The sequence below is a fragment of the Chionomys nivalis genome, chromosome X, assembly GCF_950005125.1.
Source record: "Chionomys nivalis chromosome X, mChiNiv1.1, whole genome shotgun sequence".
NCBI classification, from domain to species: Eukaryota; Metazoa; Chordata; class Mammalia; order Rodentia; family Cricetidae; genus Chionomys; species Chionomys nivalis.
Genome location: NC_080112.1, coordinates 75,174,667 through 75,199,074, shown reverse-complemented (window position 1 = coordinate 75,199,074; position 24,408 = coordinate 75,174,667). Strand labels below are relative to the sequence as shown.

Here is a 24,408-nt window from a genome sequence, read left to right as displayed (position 1 = left end):
TCTTGGGCTGGAGAGTTGTCTCAGCCATTAAAGGCTAGTCTTACAACCAAAAATATGAGAGAATGCTAATTCTGAATGCAGAAGGTTAATTAGGCCATTAAAGACAAGGTCAGCATCTTTGGAGTAATTGATCCTAGATACAATTAGTGTTGAATTTCATGACCATGATGATGTGGTAAGAGGTGATTTTTCCTCTCGATTGTTAAATAATATTTATTCCCTTCTCAGATCTTTGACGGAGTTAAAGATTATATAATTGTAGTTACTCTCTATGTTATTTAGACTCCTTGAGATAAAATGTTTAACAAAAGTTTTGTTCTCAATATTGTTTGTTATATTTATTATTTGTTATTATTGTATATAATTGTATTTGGTTTGGTTCTATCTTATTTAGACAAAAGGGGGAGATGTAGGGACATAGCCCCACCCATTGGTGGCGTGTTCGCCTCGGGCTAATGTTTACGGATAAATCTGCCGGGCGTGAGCCCAGCAGCCCTTTTCTTTTGCTCCGCTTTTCCAATGCTCCGCGGGAACCTGTGGTCCTGTAAGTCTATTTCCTTATTAAAGCTGTATATATCTATATAATCTGTCTACATTCATTTGCGCCACCACATAAAAATCAAAATGTCAGGTTTTGTTTCAATTGTGGCAAACAGGGTCACTTTAACAGGGATTGTAAACAGGCTGTTCCTAAAAACTATTTTTTTTCCAAGCATAATCCATTCAGAACACCCCCTTCTGTATTATGCAGAAGTCGTGGCAAAGGCAGACATTGGACTAATGAATGTGGGTCAACAAGGGATTTTCAATGTAATCCTTTGCCATCCAGAAACTCTGTTGAGGGTCTCTTTTCAGTCCCCTATGCCAAATCTTGTTCAGTCATTTCCTGCCATAATAGAGGAAACTCCTTTCCAGAGCAATAGTGAACCTAATGCCTATTGTAAGAAACCATACTGCTCTGGATAATAGAATAACTATATAAAAGAGAATGAAAAAAATTCAGGAAAGACCATAAAGCAAGTATTTTGACAAACTTCTATAAATGAACAAATACTAAAATTAAAAAGGTCTGATAGACACAGGTGTGAATGTAGCAATAATTTCATCAGAATCTTGGCATCCAAATTGTTTTTTTATCAAGCAGCATGGTTGTTTTATCTAAACTGACCTATAAATCTAACAAATGCTTTTCATTTGATCAGAAATAACTTGCCAAAACAGAACCTCCCCAAAATTAGGGTTGGTAAATGGGTTTTATTTCTGTCTTTTCTGGAGAATAAAAGCATCCCATTAAGGAACCCAAAGAACACTGGACAAATGAGACATCTGAAGAAAAAGGACAAATCATCCAAAAAAAGTCTCAAGAAAAAGAGTAAATTGGCCTATTGGTATATCACATTTCCAAACAGGATAAAATTTCATAAGTCTTCCCAAATAATTTGTTTCTTCTATTTTCTATAGACATATTAATACAAATGATATTTTTCGAGTCCCACTCCAATTAAAGATTAAAGATGGCTTTGAATTGGAGTGTGGCTCTCTCCTTCTCTAAACCCAAACATGCTTATTAAAGTGAAATCAAATCTCTGTCTCATGTCAGAAAAGCCACCTGATATGGGACAGAAGAAAAACAAAACTTTAAGGACTTTTATTGCCACTAATCTTATAATCCTTTGGTTTTTGACTCTTTAACAGCTTTTCTTAAGGTGTAAGATTCATATATATATATATATCTTTTTGTCATTAAATTAATGGTCATATACAGTGCTAATTCTAGAAAAAGGTTTTATCTACCTTCTTGTACATGATTTCGGGTTTTAGTCTCTATCAGTTTTCTGCGGTAAACCATGATTTTGACAATTCCTTCAGGAGTATTATAATATCACTAAGCTGAAAAACACCACCTAAAGATGGGCTTTGGACTACAAACTTCTCAGAACAATTTTGAGGTGTCTAGCTGAGGTAGATCCACCCTAACAGACTACTCTAGCCAGTACTTGAGACAAGCCTTGTACTTTCCCATTACACAGAGACTGGGTTTGGTTAAGTTGTTATTGGTTATAGCCAGGAAAAAAATCAAAACAAAAGAAATTAAATATAAGGTTCTTGTTTTGAAAAGAAAAAAAGGAGTATAGATATGCTAGGATAAAATGGTAGATTTTTGAATCTACTCTAAAAAGAAGTGATACAGATGCGATAGGATAAAATGGTAGATTATTGAATCTACTCTGAAAAGTAAAAACAGGTTATAGATACAATTATTGAGTCTGCTTTTACTAGTTTTAAATGTTTTACATTGGTCTGGACTCCTGTATGTTGTATAAATTTTGTATATTGATAAAAACTTCAGATTAATTTTGTTAGAGCATACTGTACATACATTTCTACTCTTATTTAAGTTATTGTACCTATACAACTCATTTAACAATGTAATACAGATTTCTAGTCCTTTTAAATTGTTATCAACTGTTTAGTTTAGGATAGTAAGGAAATGCAGGTTAGTAGTTAAGCCTCTATTATAATCAAATTTGTAGTTAAATTAGGTATATTTTCAAGGTCAAACAAAGGTATATTTTAGATAGACAGGTTATTATCAAACTCTTCAGAGTTCTACAGAATATGGCATTTAAGATGTTTCAATAACAACAATATTTTATTTGTTAATAAATAAAGCTTACCTTGAAGGTCAGAAGGTAAAACTAAGCCACTAGAGGCCAGGCAGTGGTGTCACACACCTTTAATCCCAGGATTTGGGAGACAGGCACATGGATCTCTGTGAGTTCAAGGCCACCCTGGGCTACACAACATCAATGCAAAAATAGATTTAGGTGGTGGTGGCTCATATTTTTAATCTCAGTCCTAGTGAGTCACATGTCTTTAATCCCAGCACTAGTGGAGAATATAAAATGGGAGGAGACAGAAGATCAGGGCTCTGTCTGCAGTCACCCAGTCTTTCTAGAGGTAAGACTTCTCTAGTGCCTTGGCTGTTTTACTTTTCTGATCTTCAGCTTTAACCCCAATATTTTGCTCTGGTTTTTTATTATTCTTGCTATAATTTGTGCCCAACATTTGGCAAGAATTTCCACATAAAGCCTGAGAAAGTTTTTTTAAAAAGAAAAAAGGATTCTAGACAAGAGAAGAACAGAGTCAAATGAATCTTCTTTGTAACCATCTTTTCTCCAGAGTTGTGGCAATAAATGTGACTCCACTATGAAGCTAGTCTCCCAGGAAGCTAAGGAATGGGATGGAGTCAGCCACCAAAGCTGCAGCTTTAATCCTAGCCATTCTGCTTAACAAATTAAAGACTTGTGCTCAGAAAAAGATAGAGATATGTGGTAAAGACAGATTCATACAGAAAAAAAGCATCTTAATGGTTTATAGTGTGTCTAAAAATATATGTAGGCTTGGGAAAGAAAAGAAAAAGGATAGAGAAAGCCCTTGAAAAAAGAAATAGAGTAGCCGGGTGTGGTGGTGCACTCCTTTAATGCCAGCACTTGGGAGGGAGAGGCAGGTCGATCTCTGATTTTGAGGGTAGCCTGGTCTACAGAGTGAGATCTAGGACAGCTAAAGATACACAGAGAAACCCTCTCTCAAAAACCCAAAAATTAAAAATAGAAGTAAAAAAATAGAGTTTTAAAAAGCCACGTAAAGATGGAAAGTACACAGAGAATTTTGATACTGTATGTTACTGTGTTTTTGAATTGTTTGACTATGGAGAAAGGAGCAACAGCTGCTGCTGCTGTATTAATCCAACCTATATATTTTGAAAATGCCTTGACTTCAAAATTTAAAGTCAAAAGATATGTTACTTTGAAGAAGAAGTTTTGCTTTTGTTTCCACAGGAAATGAGAGGCTGTGGATTCATTCTGGGTTAAGAAAAATAAGGTTTTATCAAAGAAGACCCCCCCTGAAAAATCTCCAATGGGAATGGGTGGCCCAGATGATCCAACATTTCAGAGTACATCTTTTGTAGTTTCTCAGCATCAAGACTGCTGGCTGAGATGATCAAGCCTCACAGAATACTCCAGTCAGGACTTGATCATAATTCTAAATTTTCTTTGGGTCCCCATAAGATTATCAGTGCCCCCAGTCAGCAGGAAGTAGTCTGGAAAACTATACCCACATTCCCCCAAAATGAATTATGGATGTTTGTCTTTGTGTAACATTTTGGTTACAAGTTGTTATGGATAATGGTCAAGAAAGCTAAAAAAGGAGAATAGATTCAGGGTTTTTGTTTCAAAAAGAAAATAAGGGAAAGTATGCAGTAATGCTCTTGTACACTGTAAAGATTTGTTACTCATATTGTTTTTAATAAAATGTTGATTGTTTAGTAGCCAGACACGAAATATAGTCAGGACTGGGAGAATTCTGGGAAAAGGAAAGGCAGACAGCCATTCACCAGCCTGATAAAGAAGCAGCAAGGTGAGACTGCCTTACTGAGAAAATGTACCTGGCCATGTGGTTAAACATCAACAAGAATTATGGATGAATTTAAGTTATAAGAACTAGTTAGTAATAAGCCTGAGCAAAAGGCCATACAGGTAATAATTCATATAAGCTTCTGTGTTTAATTGGGATTGAATGGCTTCAGGACTGTGAGGGACAGAAACTTCTAACCACATTGTTTTTTTTTTTTGTTTTGTTTTGTTTTATGACAATGAGACATGTCTGCTTCTGGCAGCACCAACCTACTTCAGAGGAGATAATGAGCATTTAAGAAACTGTACATGGAGTTTACTTTCTTTTTAGCAAAAGTCACTTGGCAAGAAAATGCCCTTGCCTCAACTGCTGACAGTATGCTATCCTAATTTAACAAGCAAGACAGAAAAGAAAGTGACTGCCAAATATTGTCAAGACAAGCAGGGACAGCCCTTCAAATTATCTTCCTTAACAGAAAAGTCTGTCAGTTATCCTAGGCTTGTAGGCTGAAGATGGATACCCCAACATTGAAGAGGAACTTTGGATGACTGTCCAGGCAACCAGGTGTCATTTCTCACAATTTTTGGAAGTTGCTTGCTCACACTTAATGGTTACTTAGTTAATATTTTTCCTTCTTAGGTCTCTGAAGGAATTGTAAACTAGATAGTTTTAGTTTTCCTTGTTTATCATACACAGGAATCAAGTTATGATAAAAAGTAAATAAGATATAAGGCTTTGGACTCACCAAGATAAAATATATATGGAGTATTTTTTCTGAATTTGTCAAATGGAAATTGACTAGATATTGTTGGTATACTTAATGCTTGTACATATTGTGTATAGTTATTGTACTTATTGCATATAGTTTTTCTTATATTACTTATAGCCTTTTTATTTTATACAATAAAGGGGAAATTTAGTGCTATATTATTTGTATTTTAATAAATAAAACTTGCCTGAAAATCAGAGGGCAAAGCACCCATACTAGTTAGCCATATAGGCAAGGGAGTGGTGGCACACAACTTTAATCCCAGAACTTGGGAGACAGAGGCAGACAGATCTCTGTGACTACAAGGCCACCCTGGGCTACACAAGATTGAATCTTGTCTAAAAGAGAAACACTCAAAAGTGATCCCTGCACTTGGTATCACATGTTTTTAATCCCAGCAATAGGCAGGTGGAGAAATGTGTGATATGGCTGGGTGGAGAGAGGAATATAAAGGGTAGAGAGATAGGAACTCATTGGGATGTGGAGTCTTCGGGATTTGTGGAAACATGATCTTGGCCATTTTTGGTCTCAGGTAGAGAAAAGAGCCAATGACTGGCTGCTTTGCTTTCCTGATCATCAGGTTGGACCCCAGTATCTGTCTCTGGGTTCTTATTATTCATGCTATGTTCTTCAGTCATCGTAAGCCTTCACCAAACTTACAAATTTGCCAAACCAGGCTCTATTGATATTGGAGTTGGGGACTGATTGTGAACTATTTGTTTCTTAAATATTAATATCTCACCTTTGTTAACATTTATGTAAATTTCTTTGGGAAAATGCTGTTCTGGCAATAAACTTATAGATCGCATAGATTTCAGTGATTAAAATCTTGGCCAGGGCCACATTTCATAATACGCGCCTAAGTAGGTGTTTTTTTCCCTCTTAAGTACAGTGTACACAGCCTAAGTTCCGTACCCTTTATTAAGAAAACAAAAGCCAGTAGAACTGGCATAGAAGCGTTTCTGCACTTCCCCTTTTCAGCACTGTACCACTTATGTCTCTTTAAATGTGGACTGCATGGTGGTAATTATAGAGAAGACAAAATGGGGATTTAAGTTAAAGTACTCTAAGTGAGGCTTTAGGTTGGTTTTCTCCACCCTGATTTTGTGTACAATTTTCTCTCCTAGTCTTTAGTCCTTTATTCAAGCTTTAATACCTCAAAGCATAGTTTACTGAACAGAGATGTTATTGTACAGTTTTATTAGCCAGCACATGATAATATAAGGTTTTGCCTTTGTTATTCTTATTGCTAGAGTGGAATATTTTTCATTAAAATTGATTTATGTAAAACATAAAATTGCTAATCAGCTTATTTCAGGAACTTTCTCTGAGCTTGCATATATTGACTTTTGAGATGTAAGAACCACATGGTGGCACATGAGCCCAATTTTTGATAACTTCTAAGAAGCCAAAGTTCTATTTGAAATAGAAAGTTTAATGCCATTGTCATTTACTTCTCTGCCTTTTATTACAAGTTTAATCTTTTTTGTTTAATAAAACAAAGGCTAATATTCACACATACATGTTAACTGGTACAAAAAGGCTTATTATTTATCTGAGTAAAAATAGAATACCAGAAAATACAGCAGGCTTAAGAGGAATTACTTCAGTTGTACCATTACTTTGTAGGTTATTAAAGTGTCTTAGTTGATGTTTGTTGCAATAGTTTATACAAGGTGGAAGGAACAACTGGTTTGTGCCTTGTCCTTCTTCCAGGTCATCTGCTAAACACCCTTTTAGAGGTAAATCTTGTCGTTTCCTTTAACTATAAAGTTTAGTTTTGGTGAGGGCATGATGCCACAGTATAAGAGTAGGTATTTGGAAAACTTAGCGGAGTCGGTTTTCTCCTTTCATCTTGTGAGGTCCCCATGTGGATTGAACAGCCTTTGCTGACTGAGCCATCTCAATAGCCTCTATGTTTGTTTTGAGACAGAGTCTCACTCTGTAGTTGAAACTGGCATGAAACTTACTATGTAGCCTAGGCTGCCCTAAATTCATAGCATTCTTCTCATCTTGGCCTCTGCAATGCTTAGGTGTCAGAAATGAGCTACCATACCTGGCTCTTAAAGGAAGTCTTAAGCAAGCCTCATAAACTTTGTGGACCTTACTGTGCTTCAGAAAATGACAATATCTATACCTCACAGAGATGACGTGTGAGTGTGTATGTTTATTGTCACATATGTGGTAACCGCACCAATGTTCACTACTAGTTTTCATTCCATAGTTGTTACTGTGTTGCCATTTTGCTAAGTTCAATTCTCTGAAAGTAATATAGACTTTTTTTTTTTTTTTTTTTTTTGCTTTGTGGAGGTAGGGTTTCTCTGTCTATCTTTGGAACCTGTTCTGGATCTCACTCTCTAGACCAGGCTGGCCTTGTCTGTCTCTGCCTCCAGAGTGCTGCGATTAAAAGTGTGTGCCACCACCTCCTGGTAGACTTAAATTCATTAAAAAGGCACCACATGAGGTCTTTCTCCTTATAAGATCAAAATTTGACATGAATAAAAACTTTTAGGGACTAAAGGAAATAATCTTAGCTACATTATAGAAGAAACAAGTATTGGAGGCTTGAGTTTCCTTAGAGATGAGTTGGATCAGTTGGCAGAATAATAACATTAATTACTCAAAAGTGATCATCATTTCCAATGAAACTAGCATGCAGTTGCCAAAGAATGAATACCATTTCCAATAACTAAGGATTTCTTTCCCCCTTTCTTAGATAATATAGAATTATCTTTTAGCCACCTGGTGCTTCTGGAGTATTTGTTTAGGTTTTAGAATATCTTATTTAATAGAGGATCTCAGTTTTCAATTTTTTAAAATAAAAGAGTACTTTTGGTTCCCTCCTACAAACGACACAAAATTTACTTGCTATTAGTGCTGTATGGTGCTGCTTTGGATCTTTTTTCCCCCCTTTTTCCTTTTTTTAAAACAGCGAAAATTAGTAAGCCAAGGCCACCATGTCTTTCTTTAGGTTATACAGATCATGATGCCAATGATACCTCCAGATAGCATATTCTCAAACTTTGGCAAGCTACACTGTCTTAGAAATTATTGCCAGTAGAAATTACATCATTTATAACGTATCCTTGCTGGCCAGGGTGTTTTGCAAGATTCCATTGGTGAAGGATTGAGCTGGAGTTCTAAAATTGTTTCCTTATGGAGAATTTGATCCACTACAAATATTTACTACTTGCCACGTCTAGTGATGCATGCTTGTGGTCTCAACATCTTGAGACACTGAAGCAGAATGGTTGCAAGTTCAAAGCCCATGTTGCTTTATTTCTGTAGTGTGGTCCATAAATTGGGTGTAGTAATACATCCTTCATAGCGATATGAACATTGGGTGTTCCATGTGAAGTTCTTAGGACACTGCTGCCATACAGGCATATATAAAATATAAATTTTTTACAGGGGTCTGACTTGTGTTCTCATCTCAAATTTAGAGTAGTATACTTTTTGATATGCTAAAATATATCCTATGGACTAAGTTTTTCTGACCCACTCTTTTAGAGATCAAGCTGTCCCAATATTCTGTTTAACAGTCTGCTGTGTGGACTTCTTACTGCAAAGAAAGCATAGAAAAACTTGGTTAAATTTCAGAATCTTTCCCTTTTTGAGACAGGATCTGACTATATATTCCTGGTTTGCCTGGAGCTTGCTATGTAGACAAGGCTGCTCTTTAGCCCACAGAGATCTGCCTATCCCTGGCTTCCCAGTGCTACGATTAAAGATGACACTCTCCCCTCTCCATCGCCCCCGCCCAAAGTAAAAAGAAAGATAGAAGACAAATGAAAGTTTGAGGATAAAGGATTAATATCTCTGAAGTACTTATGTGGACCTTTCGTCAATTATTTTGGGCTGGGGTATATATAACTCTGGTGGTGTGTGCATTTAGCATGCATGAGACTCTGGGTTCAGTCTAGCACTCAAAGATGAGTTTAAAATGAATCCTTAATGTGAACTATCTGTGGTAAGGGACCACCTAGTCATTAAGGAGCAAAGTTAGCCTTCAGAAAGAAAAGTTGCAAAACGGGCCCTATATCTCTCTACATAAACCTGTGCATTGTTAACATTCAAGTTTTTTCCATTCCTCAGTCTCTGGCAAAATGGGAGTGATTACACTGACTACTGAAGTTCCCTGTTTGTAGTTCTAGAATTTTTGATACTCTTACATATAAATTGCTTAGGATTTATCATTCTTTTTACTTTACATAATGGAAGGTATCTGTTAATCATCAGCTAGATTTCTTTTTTTCCAAAAGATTTATTTTAAGAGAGAGAGTGTGTGTGTGTGTGTGTGTGTGTGTGTGTGTGTGTGTGTGTGTGTATGTGTATGTATGCATACACCCATGGAATCTAGAGGCATCTTATCCCCTGACACTGTAGTTACAGGTTCTTGTGAGCTACCTGATGTGGGTTCTGACAATCAAACTTGAGTCCTCTGGAAGAGCAGTGTGCTCTTAGCCACTGAGCCATCTCAGAAACCCCAACTAAATACCCCAATTTTTAAGATCAAAATTATATGCATGTATACATTACATATTGTGTGTATATGTGTAATTAGATAGATACTTATTCTTAAGACAGGTTTTATTAGTCTTTCTTTAGCAGCTATATGTTTGCGATTTTCTTGGAAATGGTGTTAGAAAACTGATAAATAATGCCAGTGGAGTTTTCCTAGTAGCTTACCAAGAGGAGAAACTACTTTGGTGAAAAGAGTGGTTCAGTTCTTTCTGATAATTACTTGCAGATAGATATGATTCTGTCTGCGACCATCGCATATATCACCACAAAAGTTGTAGACTCACTTTATACATATATAAAGAAAAATAATGTGCTCAGACATAGGGCTAGTAAGTGATAGAATCGTAACGACCTTAGAACTGCACTGTCTAGTACAACAGGCTACATATGCCTATTTATACTAAAATTTAAAACTTCACTTCTTGGCCAGGCAGTGGGTGGTTACACATGCTTTTAATCCCAGTACTTGAGAGGCAGAGGCAGGTGGATCTCTGACTTTAAGGCCAGGCTGGTCTACCTCACAAGTTCCAGGACAGCCAGGGCTACGGAGAAACTGTCTCAAAAAACAAAAATATACAAATAAGCCAAAGTTTTAGTTCTTCTGAACTACTACCATGGCTTCTGTTTATGTGATCATGTGTAAGTTACATTTAAAATCCTGCCCTATCTTCCATCTGAAATTCAGAAAGTAATGCTGGTTTTTCTTTTATAAAATAAGTTGACTACACAGTTTTATTGTTCGTCTTAGAATTTCGGGCAGTTTAGTTGTGGAGTCTTACAGAGGAAAGCCTATGAGGCATTTTCTTTTACATTTCTAGGAGTTGAGGACATATCTAACTAACAAGTTGTCAGCTCCCTAGGGTCAACCCTTCATTGAGATAATAATTTCAGTAGCAGAGTTTCCGTGTGCTAATAGAGTTGTTACTATCAGCTAGTTTCGCTAATTCAAATTTGGGTCTTTTAACATGTTAGAGGAGGAAGAGTGACAGGAGCTGAAGCTGTGCCCCTTTTACAAGAATTACTAGATTCAGCTACTAGATTGCATAGCTAAGCTTTTGTATTACATTTATTATTCTGGACCCTTAAAAGAACAGAAGTTACAGAAGAGATTTATTTATTCAATCTTAGAATTACTGAATGACCTTATCCATATCTTTTAAATGTTTATATCCTTTTTATCATTTATTTGTCTTCTGATGTTTGTATTTCTATTCTGTGTGTGTTATAACATACCTAGTTTGACTTAGAGAGTACAAACGTTTGCAAAAACATAGCAGTTGGTCATGTTAACTACAGATTGTGTGAGATGAAAATTTGATTTCCAGTTTAGGTCCTGCTTGGAAAACTGTAGTCTCTAGACTAACTGTGGTCATATAAAATCTACAGTGACAACTCTCCATCTCATAGTGGCATGTAGCACATGTAATCATTGTAACCCGATAACAGATTTTTAAGGTCTAGATACCAAATATAGTGTCAAGCTCTTCAAATGTTAAAAAAAAAAACAAAAACCATTCTTATTAAACATGGTTTTTTACCTCCTGCGAGTGTCAGCTTAGCAGACATGCCTTTTCTTTCCCTAGAAGTGACAAGTTCTATGGTTGTCACTAATTGTCACCAATACTCTGGAAATCTGGGCCTGTTTCTAATGTTCTCTAGCAAAGGTTAGGCACTCCAGACACACAAGTCTAATGTGACATTCATTTAGTGTGCTCTCCAGTTTCTTACTACACACATTAGTTTTTCTCCCGTTACAGTCTGGGAGAAGAAACTGACTTCAAATGGGAAAGGAAAAGCTTTTGGACTAGGATTATTAAATTTCTTCACTTAAATGCTAGACTTCTTCAAGTAATAAAAGGGACTTTTTCATAGCCTTGTTAGTGGGTTATATGGCAGTTAAGTATTCTAGTGACCTTTTATTTCCAGATATTATAAAACCCAAATTCAAAGTGATAGTAAGCAAAATATTTTTGAAATGTGGCAAACCTCCTACCCTACCCCCAGGCTAAGCCTTGATTATTTTTTAACAATTTTATTTTCAAGGTTGGATTTCAGAATTAATTAGATAGGAATTTTTGTCAGCTTGCCAAGTACTTTAAACTTCTAAATAAATTAACTTAAACTTATAATTTATCATTAATTTTGTTTTATTAATTGAACTAGTCGTTTTTAAACCTTAAAATTTAGGTGGTTAGCTGAACTACAAACCATTCTATTTTCAGCTTGTAAGCTTATTTTTAAAAGGGGGGGTATTTAAGCAAAAATAAAGTTTAAACAAAGAAAAGTAAAGGTACACATTTGGATGTAATTTAAACCTCATTTTGATGACTGTTGGCTTGGTGATTATAGATTCTGTTCCAGTATTGTTTTCAATAATAGTGTTACTATAGCAACAAATATAAATGCTGCTTTAAAGGGGAAAACAACCCTTTCCACTGATTGTATCTTACATGGGATGAGAACTGTAAGTTTCATAGTTTATTCTGGATGTGCAAAACTTTTTTCTTGAGGATCATGTTACTAATACTTTTTGGCTCTCTTAATATCATTATTAGTTTAATTGTATTTATTGAATGCTGCAATTAATTTAAAAGCCAAAGATGTGGGAAAGGTGTCTGCTTTCCTGCTTCTGAACTATTTTATTTTTTAAGACAATGGCTTCATTTATGTGCATTGTCTTTTTATTTGTAAATTAGAGAGAGTGAGGGTGGCATATGCATGAATTTGTGAGTGAATGCTCATCTGACCAGAGGCCGACTTTTTTCATCTTGAACTTTTGAGATAGGGTCTCTTGCTGAATCTGGGGCTTATGTATTTGACTAAGCTAGCTGGCTGTGGAGCCCCAGATTTCCTCCTCTCTCTTCCTCCTCAGCCCTGGGTTTACAGACATGTACAGCCATGCCCAGCTTTTTATATGTGTACTGGTGATCCAAATTGACTCTTGTCCTTACAAAGCAAGTACTTTACCAACTGAGCTATCTCCCCAGAATCTTCAAATGGTCATTGTGGTACACAGTGTTTGTTAAGGGGCTTGAGTATAATCAACATATGAGGAAATTATTAAAATATATCCACAAATTCATTTCATTGCAGGTGTCATAACAAAAAAATTTTAATGTCTTCAAACACTACTACTTTTTAAGAGTGAATAGATGATGAAGTATTCTCTGTATAATACAGTGGTTTTCAACTTTTCTAAATGCTGTGACCCTTTAATATAGTTTCTCATGTTGTGGTGACCCCCCCAACCATAAAATTATTTTCACTGCTACTTTGTAACTGTAATTTTACTACTGATATGAATCATAATGTAAATATTTTTGGAGAGAAAGGTTTGCTAAAGGGTTGCAACCCACAGGTTGAAAACCACTTATAATAATGTACACCCATCAAAACTCATGGTTTGTATTTGGTGTAAAATGATGTTGCAAAGATAGCAAGAGAGAAAAGTAGGTTTCAACTAAGTATAATGCTTTCCCATTTTTATGCAAAGCTGCATGTATAAATATGTGGAGGAATACATAACATGTTGCTCATAGCTGTCCCCAGGTTGTATAGTTAGATACCAGTATTATTTTCATTAATTTCTTTAAAAAAAGAGAGACTATCACATTCATTAGAAACAATATGAATAGTTTCTATTTTGGCTTTTGAGGTTTGGCTTGATAAAATGCAGTAGGTACTATGTTAGTAAGGCTATAAAATTTATTAGTGGTAGTAATCAAAGAAATGTGAACTTTTCCTGTGACTTACTACTATTTCTTTGGCTAGGAATCAAAAGGAGCATTATTGCTGGGGCAGAGGCTGAATTGTCACCATTGCCTGGCCTTAATTGGCCAATTGTGTTTCGTTTTTTTAAAAAAATAATTTTCCTTTTTTAGGAATTTATTTTATGTATGTGAGTACTATATCCAACATGTACAATTGCATGCCAGAAGAGGGCATCAGATCCCCCTATAGATAGATGGTTTTGAGCCACCATGTGGCTGCTGGAAATTGAACTCACTTCCTGTGTTTCATTTTGATAGAATAAATCTTACATCTGGAATTAAATGTTAAAATAGTGCATGCCAACTCTGATATGAGCATGAACTAGTCTTTCACAAGTTTCCACTGAGGCTGGAAAGATGGCTCAGCCATTGAACACTGGCTTTTCTTCCAAGGGACCTGACTTCTTAGCACACACACATCGTGACTCACAACCATCTATTAGGCTAGTCCCAGTTAAGCCATGCCCTCTTCTGGTCTCTGTGGGTACTAAGCACATGCATGGTGCACACACATGCACACAGGCAAAACACCCATATAAATAACGTTAAGATAAATAAATCTTGAAAAATTATACTTGTTAAGGAAAATCTCAAAGAAGTTACAAATATTAAAAGGAAAGAAAAATGAAAGACCTCATTATATTTCTTCCTTGCCCAGAGTCCTTTAAGTGATTATGTTTTTTTATCTAAATATGTAGATCTAGGAAACGGAGGAGCCATGCCTAGTGAAAATAAGCATTCTCTACAGTGTGATACAATAATAATTACTGGGGAAGAGTTGGAAAATTCAGTTGCTAGTCCCAGCTAGTCCCTTGTATAATTGGAAAAGTCACTTGCCTGGTCCTCAATTTCTCCTAATTTCAAGTCAGTAAATTTGGGTTTTGAAATTATAGGATGCTAAGGAACAACCTGATAAAACTCGCTGATGTCTCAGACATTTTTACTGTGTGTGTACACATGTATTTTTGGAAAGGCTTCTCCTTCACAGTAAATAAGTAATATCTGACTTGGGGTATAATTGAGAAATAGACATTACTCAATTGACAAGGTCTTTATTATTTTAAAGGTTGGGTGTTTTCGTTTATTCTGCTATTCTTGTACCATCTTGTTATTCTGTGAGCAAGTAGTATTTCATCCATATTTAACTTCTGTTCAAAGCCAGAGTTATCAGTGGTATAGCTTGGTCCCTGGAGTAGGTAGCTTTGTCAGAGAAATGAACTGATAGTAATTGTTGTTACAGTTTTCTCTTACTGCCAGGTGGAAATAAAATAGGTACTATCCATCAAGCCTCTGAGCCTTGTAATTTAAATAGTTCTATTTGAATGTTTGCCTGTGAAAATATTAGAGACTGAATGTGGTGAATGAGGCCTATAATCCCAGTACCCAAGAGGCTGAGGCAAGAAGATCATGAGTTTGAGCCCAATTCATGACGTATAGCAAAACTCTTACCTCCAAAAAAAAAAAAAATCTGAGTATAGTGATTCATGTCCATAATCCCAGCATGTGTGAAGTAGAGGCAAGAAATTAGGAGCTCAAAGCCAGTCTGAGACCCTGTCTCGTGAAAACAAAACAAAATATATAAATTAAAAACTGAGTGTTACCTGGTTTATTTCTTTTATGCTTGGGGTAGTCATGGGATGAGTTTTTGTAGATGAGTTTATAAAGACAGGCACATCTCTTTGTCCACTAGTCCTGGTAACTGCTGTGGATTTTGAAAAATTGATGATAAGCCTGTTCAGTGGTCCACAGGCCAGCAACTGAGATTTGGATGGAAGATTTCTATACCAGACAGTACCTTTCATAACTGGGTTCTACCAGGAAATTTTCTTGAACTCCTCTCTTTGTATGGTCCTTTAAAAGCTTGCTCACTTCAACAGAGCACATGCTGCAGGTCAAAATGAATTATAGCTATAGCTTTAAAAAGTCAGCTCCTTTTCCTTCTTGAAAGGAAGTAACTACTTCAAGGGTTTGCTACAGTAGCAAGTTAAAGGTTGTTTATATGAGATTAAATATCACATTATATGAAATTAGTGTCAGTGTTTGCTGTTGTATGGGAAAAGAGTTAGGGCTTCATCTTTCATCTTGAGTTATTTAACATACATTTGACTTCCTACCTATTTTGGATCCTATTTCTAGGTATGGCTAAATATGTGAAGACAGTTTTTTGCAAGTGTGGGATTTGTCTATGCTTAAACTTATGCACGAGTTAAGCATTGCTTGATGTAAATTAGCTGCTTTTATGTGCCATATGCCCCACCACCATTCATTTGATCAGTAATTTGTTCTCTAGTTTAGAAAATATATCCAAGGAGAACTTGTTAACATCTTTACAAAATCATTTGTAAATAAATTAAGTTTTCTTTTATATCCATGTTTTCATGTATGCTTTTTAACAACTTGTGGATATTTTCAAGTTTGTTAATTGCAAACAAACTTCATTTTTCTACTACCAAGTACTGGGATTACAGTCATGTACCACATTTAGGTTTGGTAGGTTTTTGAGTCAGGGTCATACACTGAATAATCCTTGAACTTGTGATCCTTCTGCCATAACCTAGAGAGTGACTGAGAGCTTGGTGATGGTGGCACGTGCCTTTAATCCCAGCACTCAGGAGGCAGGGTCAGGTGGATCTGCCAGCCTGGCCTACAGAATGAATTCCTGGTCAGCCAAACTACAAGAGAAACCTCCTATTGAAAAAAACAAAAAAAGTGTGGCTGGGGTTCCAGGTTTGTGTCACATTGCCTGACTAATGTTTTATTAGCAAAATTATCATGTTCATGACTGATTCATGTTAAACTTGCACCCATCTCTCTTTTGTAATATACTCTCATAGTCATAATTACACAGAGCAGGATTTTATGTTTAAGCATTCAATTTTTAATGTTCAAAGACAGACTTAGGGCTAGAGAGGTGGCTCAGCAGTTAAGAACATATACCGTCCCGTAAAGGAGTTTGCTTCCATCACATATGTTCATAGCTCACAACTGCTTGTAACTTAAGCTTCACGGGAATCCAATGCGACTAGCCTTCAAGGGTACTGTACTCAACACACAAACACACATTGGCAAGAATTACTTGGTAGGAAATAGTGCTTGCTTCCAAGCCTAATGGTGGCCTGAATTTTGAGCCCCAGAACCCATAAGGTAGAAGGAGAGAACAGTTCCAGCAAGTTGTCGTCTGACCTCCACTTGCATGCTATGGTGTATATTGTAGCATACATGTGTATCCACACACACACGACACAAATGCAAATAATAATAATAATCTCAGGACACCATTTTAAAAGACTTTGTTGTAATTAATTGATAATGTATATCAATTGAAATTTGTAGAAAGTCAGATGGGGTAGTACCTACCTGTAATCCTAGCACTTTGTAGATGGAGGCAGGAAGATCAAGAATTCAAAGTCATTCTTTGCTACATAACAAGTTAGAGATCAACTCTCTCTTTTTAAAAAAATCTCTAAATATTTTGAGTTATGAAATTCTGATATGCGGTCTATTTTCTAGGTAATATATAGTATACATTGGAAATATGAAAAGCAGTCGGTTTCTACTCTTAACAGTTTAGAACTATGAAGACATGATCCAGAGGGGAAATAATTATGATTTCACCCCCCAAAACAGGATACCATACTTGCAGAGCTTCTTCAGATACACAAAGAACACATTGTAGGATATCATGAACATGATTCTCTTTTGGACCACAAAGAAGAAGAAGAGCTGACTGAAGAAGAAAGAAAAGCAGCTTGGGCTGAATATGAAGCAGAAAAGAAGGTATTTTGTTCAGAATGCTTTTTTCATGGATCTGTGTGGGGAAAAGAAGAAGCTTAATTAGAGTGCCTGTGATTTGAGTCCATTCTCTGCATGTATGCCACAATGAAATTTTTTATTTTATATCATAATGATCTGCTTATAACTGATAATTCTTTTGGAACTAGGTGCAGTGTCTGTTGTCCCAGATACTTGAAAGACTGAGACAGGGGAATTATTTGAACTCAACAGTTAAAAACTGGTCTGGGCAACAAATTAGAAGTTTCTGCTTTTCTGTTAGTCATTGGACAGAGCAATGAAGAAGAGAGGGGTCATCTTTGAAGGAAGACATTAATATAGTTGGTCCTCAGGTATAGGCTCCCCAGTTAGGAGTCTCAATTCATGGGGTTTGCCTATGCTTGGTAGTAAAGTAAGGAGAAGAAAGCAGTTTATATTTAAAAAAAAAAAAACCCTCCATTTCTGTTTAGTCCTTCCTGAATTAAGAGCTGTACATTTAATGTCAATCTCTGTCAGCAACTTTATTTAAAGTGATTCTTGGCTGTTTTAAATAGCAGCCCACTTGAACAAAAATGAGACTGAGCATGGAAACCTTATCCTAATACCTGAATCCCTAACTCCTAACGCATTGTACCAAACTTCTTTAACATTAATATGATGTTAGGAGTCTCATCAGAATTTACAGAGTTTTCTCGGTCTGTGGGAATTACCAGAAAAAAAGAATATACCTTTACGGGTTAAACCTTTCCATGTAATAAGATCTTAGTTTCAGGTAAAAAGGGTGTTTTGTTTATGTGTGGAAGAGTGTTAATAATTTCCTAGATCTGAGAAAGTAGATTCTTTACTAAACCAGTAGGTGATGTAGAATTTCAAGTTTTTAATCACAATGTGAAAAGTGCATAACTTTTTTTTTGTTTTTTTGGTTTGATTTTTTAGGGACTGACCATGCGTTTCAACATACCAACTGGGACCAATTTACCCCCTGTCACTTTCAGCTCTCAGACTCCTTATATTCCTTTTAATTTGGGAGCCCTGTCAGCAATGAGTAATCAACAGCTGGAGGTGAGTTTTAAAGGACAAAAGTAGTTAACAGGAATTAAAGGCAGTGCCAGCTGCCTTGTTGCCGGCTCCCACTGCAGCACTATCACATTCTCTGAAAGATTACCCTCAATAGACCAAGAAAGTTTTCCTTTATTTGTTGACCTTTTTCACCAACCTAATATAGTAAAATGGAGTTTGTACAGAGTACAAAGGAATCAATCCTTGAATTAATGTAGTTTGAATTATTTTAATTAAGGAACAATAGGGCAGCTGAACAGCTAGGAAAATAGCACTTTGATCAATTATAAAATACCTGGAACAAACAAAGTACTTAATGTTTGAAAGTAGGTTAAATGCATACATGAGTTTACAAGCAATGTAGAGGTGCCATTAGGTATATACTACTGTCCATCGTTTTGACATTTGTGATTTAAAACTAGAATAAAATATTAATTAAATGAGACAAGTCAGTTATACCAACAGTTTAATAATTTAACTGAATCTGGTTTTGTTTTTAAAATTTACTTAATGGGTTTATTTAAGTCAATTGGTTCAATAAGCCCCAAATTTGCATCTTCCTAAAATGTCTCTTGCATCATTGAGTTTTTTTGTTTTTTGAGACAAGGTCTTTTGTGTAGCCTTGGCTATCCTGGAATTCACCATGTAGACCAGGCTTTTCTTGAACTCACAGAGATCCACCTGCCTCTGTGTCATTGAGTTTTACTTCACTTTAGATGCTGACTTTTGTTGCTGTCTATAATTGTTTAGGTTTTAAATCAAGTGCTATAAATTGACAAGAAGAATTGTTCGTGTACTTTAGGACTCTGCTGTCTTTCTACCCTATATAGCTTATTTCTTACATCCTTCTAGGACCTTATTAATCAAGGAAGAGAAAAAGTTGTAGAAGCAACGAACAGTGTGACAGCAGTGAGGATCCAGCCTCTTGAAGATATCATCTCAACTGTAGTAAGTAACTGACAGTTGACTTACATCAGCCTCCAGCTTATGTGCACTGCACATCATTTGTTTTAACGTTTGTTAATTTCTCTACTTTCTGGGAGGGGGAATCACGTAATCCTTATAATTTGATTAGAAATAGTGACGTACCAATAAGCTGTTAACAGTCTTAGACTGTAATTCATCCATTTTGCATAAATGCTGACAGAAATGGATAAAATATAAGAATTGAGACATCATAATAGGAATGTGTGCATTGTTTGTATAATCATGTCTTAAATGTACCATTTATACAGATTAATTCCAAACAGTTCTTTATTCCAGAGGAAGCCAACACACATACAATAGTGGACAACTTAGTACCCTGTTTTCCTAACCTTGGTTTCTTTCGAAATGAGTAAAGAAAGAGGAACAAGGGTTAAAAAATTCTGACTGTATTTAAGTACCTTAATAATTTCCCCTCTGTTGAACAGTTATGAGGAGTAAATGGAAATGTCTTTCTTTTAGTGGAAAGAAAACATGAATCTCTCTGAGGCCCAAGTACAGGCATTAGCATTAAGTAGACAAGCCAGCCAGGAGCTTGACGTGAAACGAAGAGAAGCAATCTACAACGATGTATTGACAAAACAACAGATGGTAAGAACTTTGTCTCTAGGCTCTGTTGGATTGTCTTCAGTTTCTAATGAGTTGATATGACTGTAATAATCATACAGGATCAATGGTCATTGATTATTCTCAAGTTTTGCTGAAAAAAAAAAAAAACACAACTAGTAATACTAAGATATTTGGCCGAAAGATCGGCCCCACAATCAGTTCTCCTGTATGTTTTTATGGCATCTATTTCTTTAATTTTATTTTTTATCTATTTTGGACATTATCTCAAGACTTTTGCTTCTATCATTTTCTAATATCTACTAAAAGTATAAATTTCAGTATATTTGTTTGGAAAATGGAAGTGGTGTCCTGAATGATGTATAAGCTCCTACTTATCCTGAATCTTCCAAAAGATACCATATTTCATGATCCTTGATCATCTTTTCCAGCACTATCTTGACACCAGGGAATCAATCTCTGTGGCATGAGTTTTACTTAGAAAGCACTGTGGAACTGTACTTTTAAATTAGCTTAGGGAATTTGAGACCTTCAGGTAGGAATTATTCCTGCCACAAATGCTTTTCCCCTTGGTGTCCATCACTGAAATGTTTGTCTGTCATCATGTAAAATATTTAAGAGAATGACAAAGAAAGGGGAGTTGACAAAAAGTTCTGTAACTAATACTTGAGACTAATCACAGTGCAGGACTGCAATACAATAGTCATTAAGAGAATTTAGTCCTAAATGCTGTTACTAACTGGTTTCTACAGTAATGGTCTTCTGAATACCATCAAATTAGTAACGGTGATAACAATAATGTGTTTTCCTTTTGATATGGTACTCCCTTAACAAATTGATTTTAACTCAAAACTTGATACTTGCGTCTTTGAGGCAGGACATACACTTGTGTATATATACAGTTCCCTTTTCTCTCTCCAGTTAATCAGCTGTGTTCAGCGAATACTTATGAACAGAAGGCTCCAGCAACAGTACAATCAGCAGCAACAACAACAAATGACTTATCAGCAAGCAACTCTGAGTCACCTCATGATGCCAAAGCCTCCAAGTTTAATCATGACTCCTTCTAACTACCAGCAGATTGATATGAGAGGAATGTATCAGTCAGTGGCTGGTGGTATGCAGCCACCACCCTTACAACGTGCACCACCCCCAATGAGAAGCAAAAATCCAGGACCTTCCCCAGGGAAATCTATGTGATTTTGCACTAAAAGTTTAAAGGATTATTAAAATCATAGAAAGATCTTTTATTTTTTTAGGAATCAATGACTTAACAGAACTCAACTGTATAAATAGTTTGGACCCCTTAAATGCCAATCTTCCATATTAGTTTTAAATTTTTTTAAATAGGGCATACCATTTCTCTCTGACATTTGTCAGTGATATTGCCTACAATCTTCTTACACACATTGAGTACAGAAGATATTTCAAATTGTTTTCAGTGAAAACAAATCCTTCCATAACAGTAACAGCTCCACAGATTTCCTCTCTAAATTTTTATGCCTGCTTTTAGCAACCATAAAATTGTCATAAAATTAACGAATTTAGAAATGAATAAAGATTTATATATTCGCTCTTTACATATAAAAACACACAGCTGAGTTCTTAGAGTTGATTCCTCAAGTTATAAAAATACTTTTATACTTAATCCATTTCTTGATTAGAGTGACTGAAATGGTCTTAATGTTCTTTTGACTGAAGTCTGAAACTGGGCTCCTGCCATATTGTCTCTGTGATTAAAAGTTAGATCTAAGGATTATTTTAGACAGAGAAGCGTGTGCAATATTCTTAAGTACTACTACTCTAAAGTTGGAGGAGCTTTGCAGTTATCTTAACATTGTATAAACAGCCTTAAGTACAGTCAAATACAAGGAAATTCCTTTTTCTTATTTAGTCTTTCTGCCATTTTTATTTTCAGTTGTATGTGCTGAAATAATTACTGGTAAGATTTCAGGGTTGTGGATTATCTTCTGCACATGAGTTTCCTGTCTCTTGGCACTAATGGAAACATACCTGTCAGCCATGGTGCCAGTGCTGGTGCTTCATCCTGTTGCTGGCAGTGGGATGCAAACTAAGAAAATCAAGTTAGAGCATTTGAAGAGCTTAGCGCCAAAGTTGTGGTTTTAGGCTCACACCCTGTTTTATAAACAACATCAAAATGGCAGAATCATTGCTGACTTTAAGTTCACATGAGGAATGTGCTTTAACAGTCCCCAGTACTGTCAGTATTGTGAAATATTCCTCTTAAAGATTAGAATCACTGGCTTCTATGCTTTCCTTTTCGCTCATCACCGTGTTCCTTTTTCCCGGTTCCTTTACATTTTAGTAAATTGATTTTCAGTTTGATTTTTTTTTTCCTATTTTGATCTCTGGGGTGATTTTTTTTTTTTTGCAAAGTTAATTCACCCAATTCATGAATGTTTTTTACTAGAAAATCATATTTCTTTTTCTAGATCCAGATTTATGAAATGTGACATATAATTTTACTCATGTTCAATTTGATTGCTTGAGTTTATTCAATAAAAACATTGTGTTTGACTATGGGAGTCAACTCATCATAGCAATATCATTTATGAAATGATGTAACAAGTTGTAGAATAGCTGAAGAAAAGCTGGGTGGAGTATTTGTTCTAGGCATCTTTGGACTTAACCTAATTGAACATGAGCTAAACATTGAGCTAAAATTTAACATGGTTTTATTGTTTGAATAATAAAAGATTTCCATTTTTATCTTGGAAGAACTAGTGGCTGAAACATTCACACACACTGTGTTAATAATGGAGAATATGTGAGGTTTGGTGGCTTCACCTTTCCATGATAAAACACACTAATGAACTTTATGTATTTAGATACTGTCCCAGCCATTTGAGTTCATTTAATGGGGGGGGGGGAGGGGGCAGATGTGTGTGTACTTTGGAAGAAATAAAAGAAGCAAGATTTATGAGATAAATATTTGAAAGCAGTATGCTCTGGCCAACTGTTATCAGAATACTTTAAAACTGATTTACTAGACCTGGGAATTTTCAACATGGTCTAATTATTTACTCAAAGACATAGATGTGAAAATTTTAGGCAACCTTCTAATCTGTTTTCACAGTGGATGAAGTTATAACTTGAATAGTAATTAGAAGGACTAATTGGAAATCAGAGTTTGAAATAAATCTTGGACCACTTTGCATACACTCTTCTCACTTGACATTTTAGCAACATGATATATGTACTTTGAGTATAACATCAGCTTTTAACAAATATTTAAAGACAAAAATCACATAAGATACTAAAAGCTCATTTTTATATTTGTTTTAGATGTTTTAAATAGTTGCAATGGCTTAAAATGACGATTTTAAAAATGTTGCTTGTAATACAGTTTTGCCTGCTAAATTCTCCACATTTTGTAACCTGTTTTATTTCTTTGGGTGTAAAGCGTTTTGGCCTAGAATTGTGATATTGTATATGTTTTGTCCCAGTTGTATAGTAATGTTTCAGTCCATCATCCAGCTTTGGCTGCTGAAATCATACAGCTGTGAAGACTTGCCTTGGTTTCTGTTAGACTGCTTTTCAGTTCTGTATTGAGTATCTTAAGTACTGTAGAAAAGATGTCACTTCTTCCTTTAAGGCTGTTTTGTAATATATATAAGGACTGGAATTGTGTTTTTAAAGAAAAGCATTCAAGTATGACAATATACTATCTGTGTTTTCACCATTCAAAGTGCTGTTTAGTAGTTGAAACTTAAACTATTTAATGTCATTTAATAAAGTGACCAAAATGTGTTGTGCTCTTTATTGCATTTTCACAGCTTTGAAAAAAAAATCTGTGCACATATTGTTTCATAGAAAATGTATAGCTTTTGATGTCCTGTTTAATGGTGGTTCTTTTGCACATTTAGTTGTTTACTATTTGAGAGGTCAAGAAGTTTGGTTTTTGAATCTGTTATATACTAAATTCTGTAAAAGGAGATCTCTAACCTCAAAAAGAATTTACATACCAGGAAGCCTTGTGTGTGTTGTTTCCATTTTGGTTGTCTCTGTGTAATCCAGCACCATTCCTTGCTTCCCGACATCTGTGCCATTCATTTAACTCAGATGGGGCCACTCCCCACCCATGTTTTGGGTGATTACTGCCCAGAAGTCCAAGCGGATGCATGGAAGTCATAGTACCTGGCCCTAAAAGAACTGCAAGTTTGTAGACTGCTTGAGCATTCCCCACCCCATCCCTTTTTTTTTTTGCATGAATTCAGTTTCTTCCAGACAAAACTTTCAAATCAATTAATTACATGACCTAGTAACCAGGAATTCTTTGGAAGAAGGTACCATATGTTTGATTCTTCAAGTAAAATAGGTTAGTTATTTTACATGTTTGTTTCATTCAGAGTTATATTCAGGCCATTACCAATCTTGTATCAGCAGACTTGTTTCAAGTGACTTTTGAGTGTCTCAAAGTCAAATCTATCTTTAGAGAAATAAATCCACCATTGTCCCTCCACCCCCTTAGTCTATAACTGAGCCCATCCCAGAAGTTACCAGGTTACAGAAATGCTTTCATCT

The 24,408-nt window shown here is 35.6% G+C and overlaps 1 protein-coding gene across 13 annotated transcripts in view; it reads left to right on the top strand.

Annotated features, from left to right (window-relative positions):
- Positions 1-23,839, top strand: part of Atrx (ATRX chromatin remodeler) — a 157,947-nt gene extending 134,108 nt beyond the window's left edge. For all 13 annotated transcript variants that reach the window (XM_057759003.1, XM_057759000.1, XM_057758995.1 and 10 more), the window contains 5 exons: positions 17,110-17,259; positions 18,190-18,315; positions 19,165-19,260; positions 19,759-19,887; positions 20,785-23,839. In XM_057759003.1, the coding sequence (XP_057614986.1) occupies positions 17,110-17,259; positions 18,190-18,315; positions 19,165-19,260; positions 19,759-19,887; positions 20,785-21,063 (780 nt within the window). In that variant the 3' untranslated portion in view covers positions 21,064-23,839. The remainder of the gene's footprint in view (positions 1-17,109; positions 17,260-18,189; positions 18,316-19,164; positions 19,261-19,758; positions 19,888-20,784) is intronic.
- The last annotated feature ends 569 nt before the right edge of the window (positions 23,840-24,408 follow it).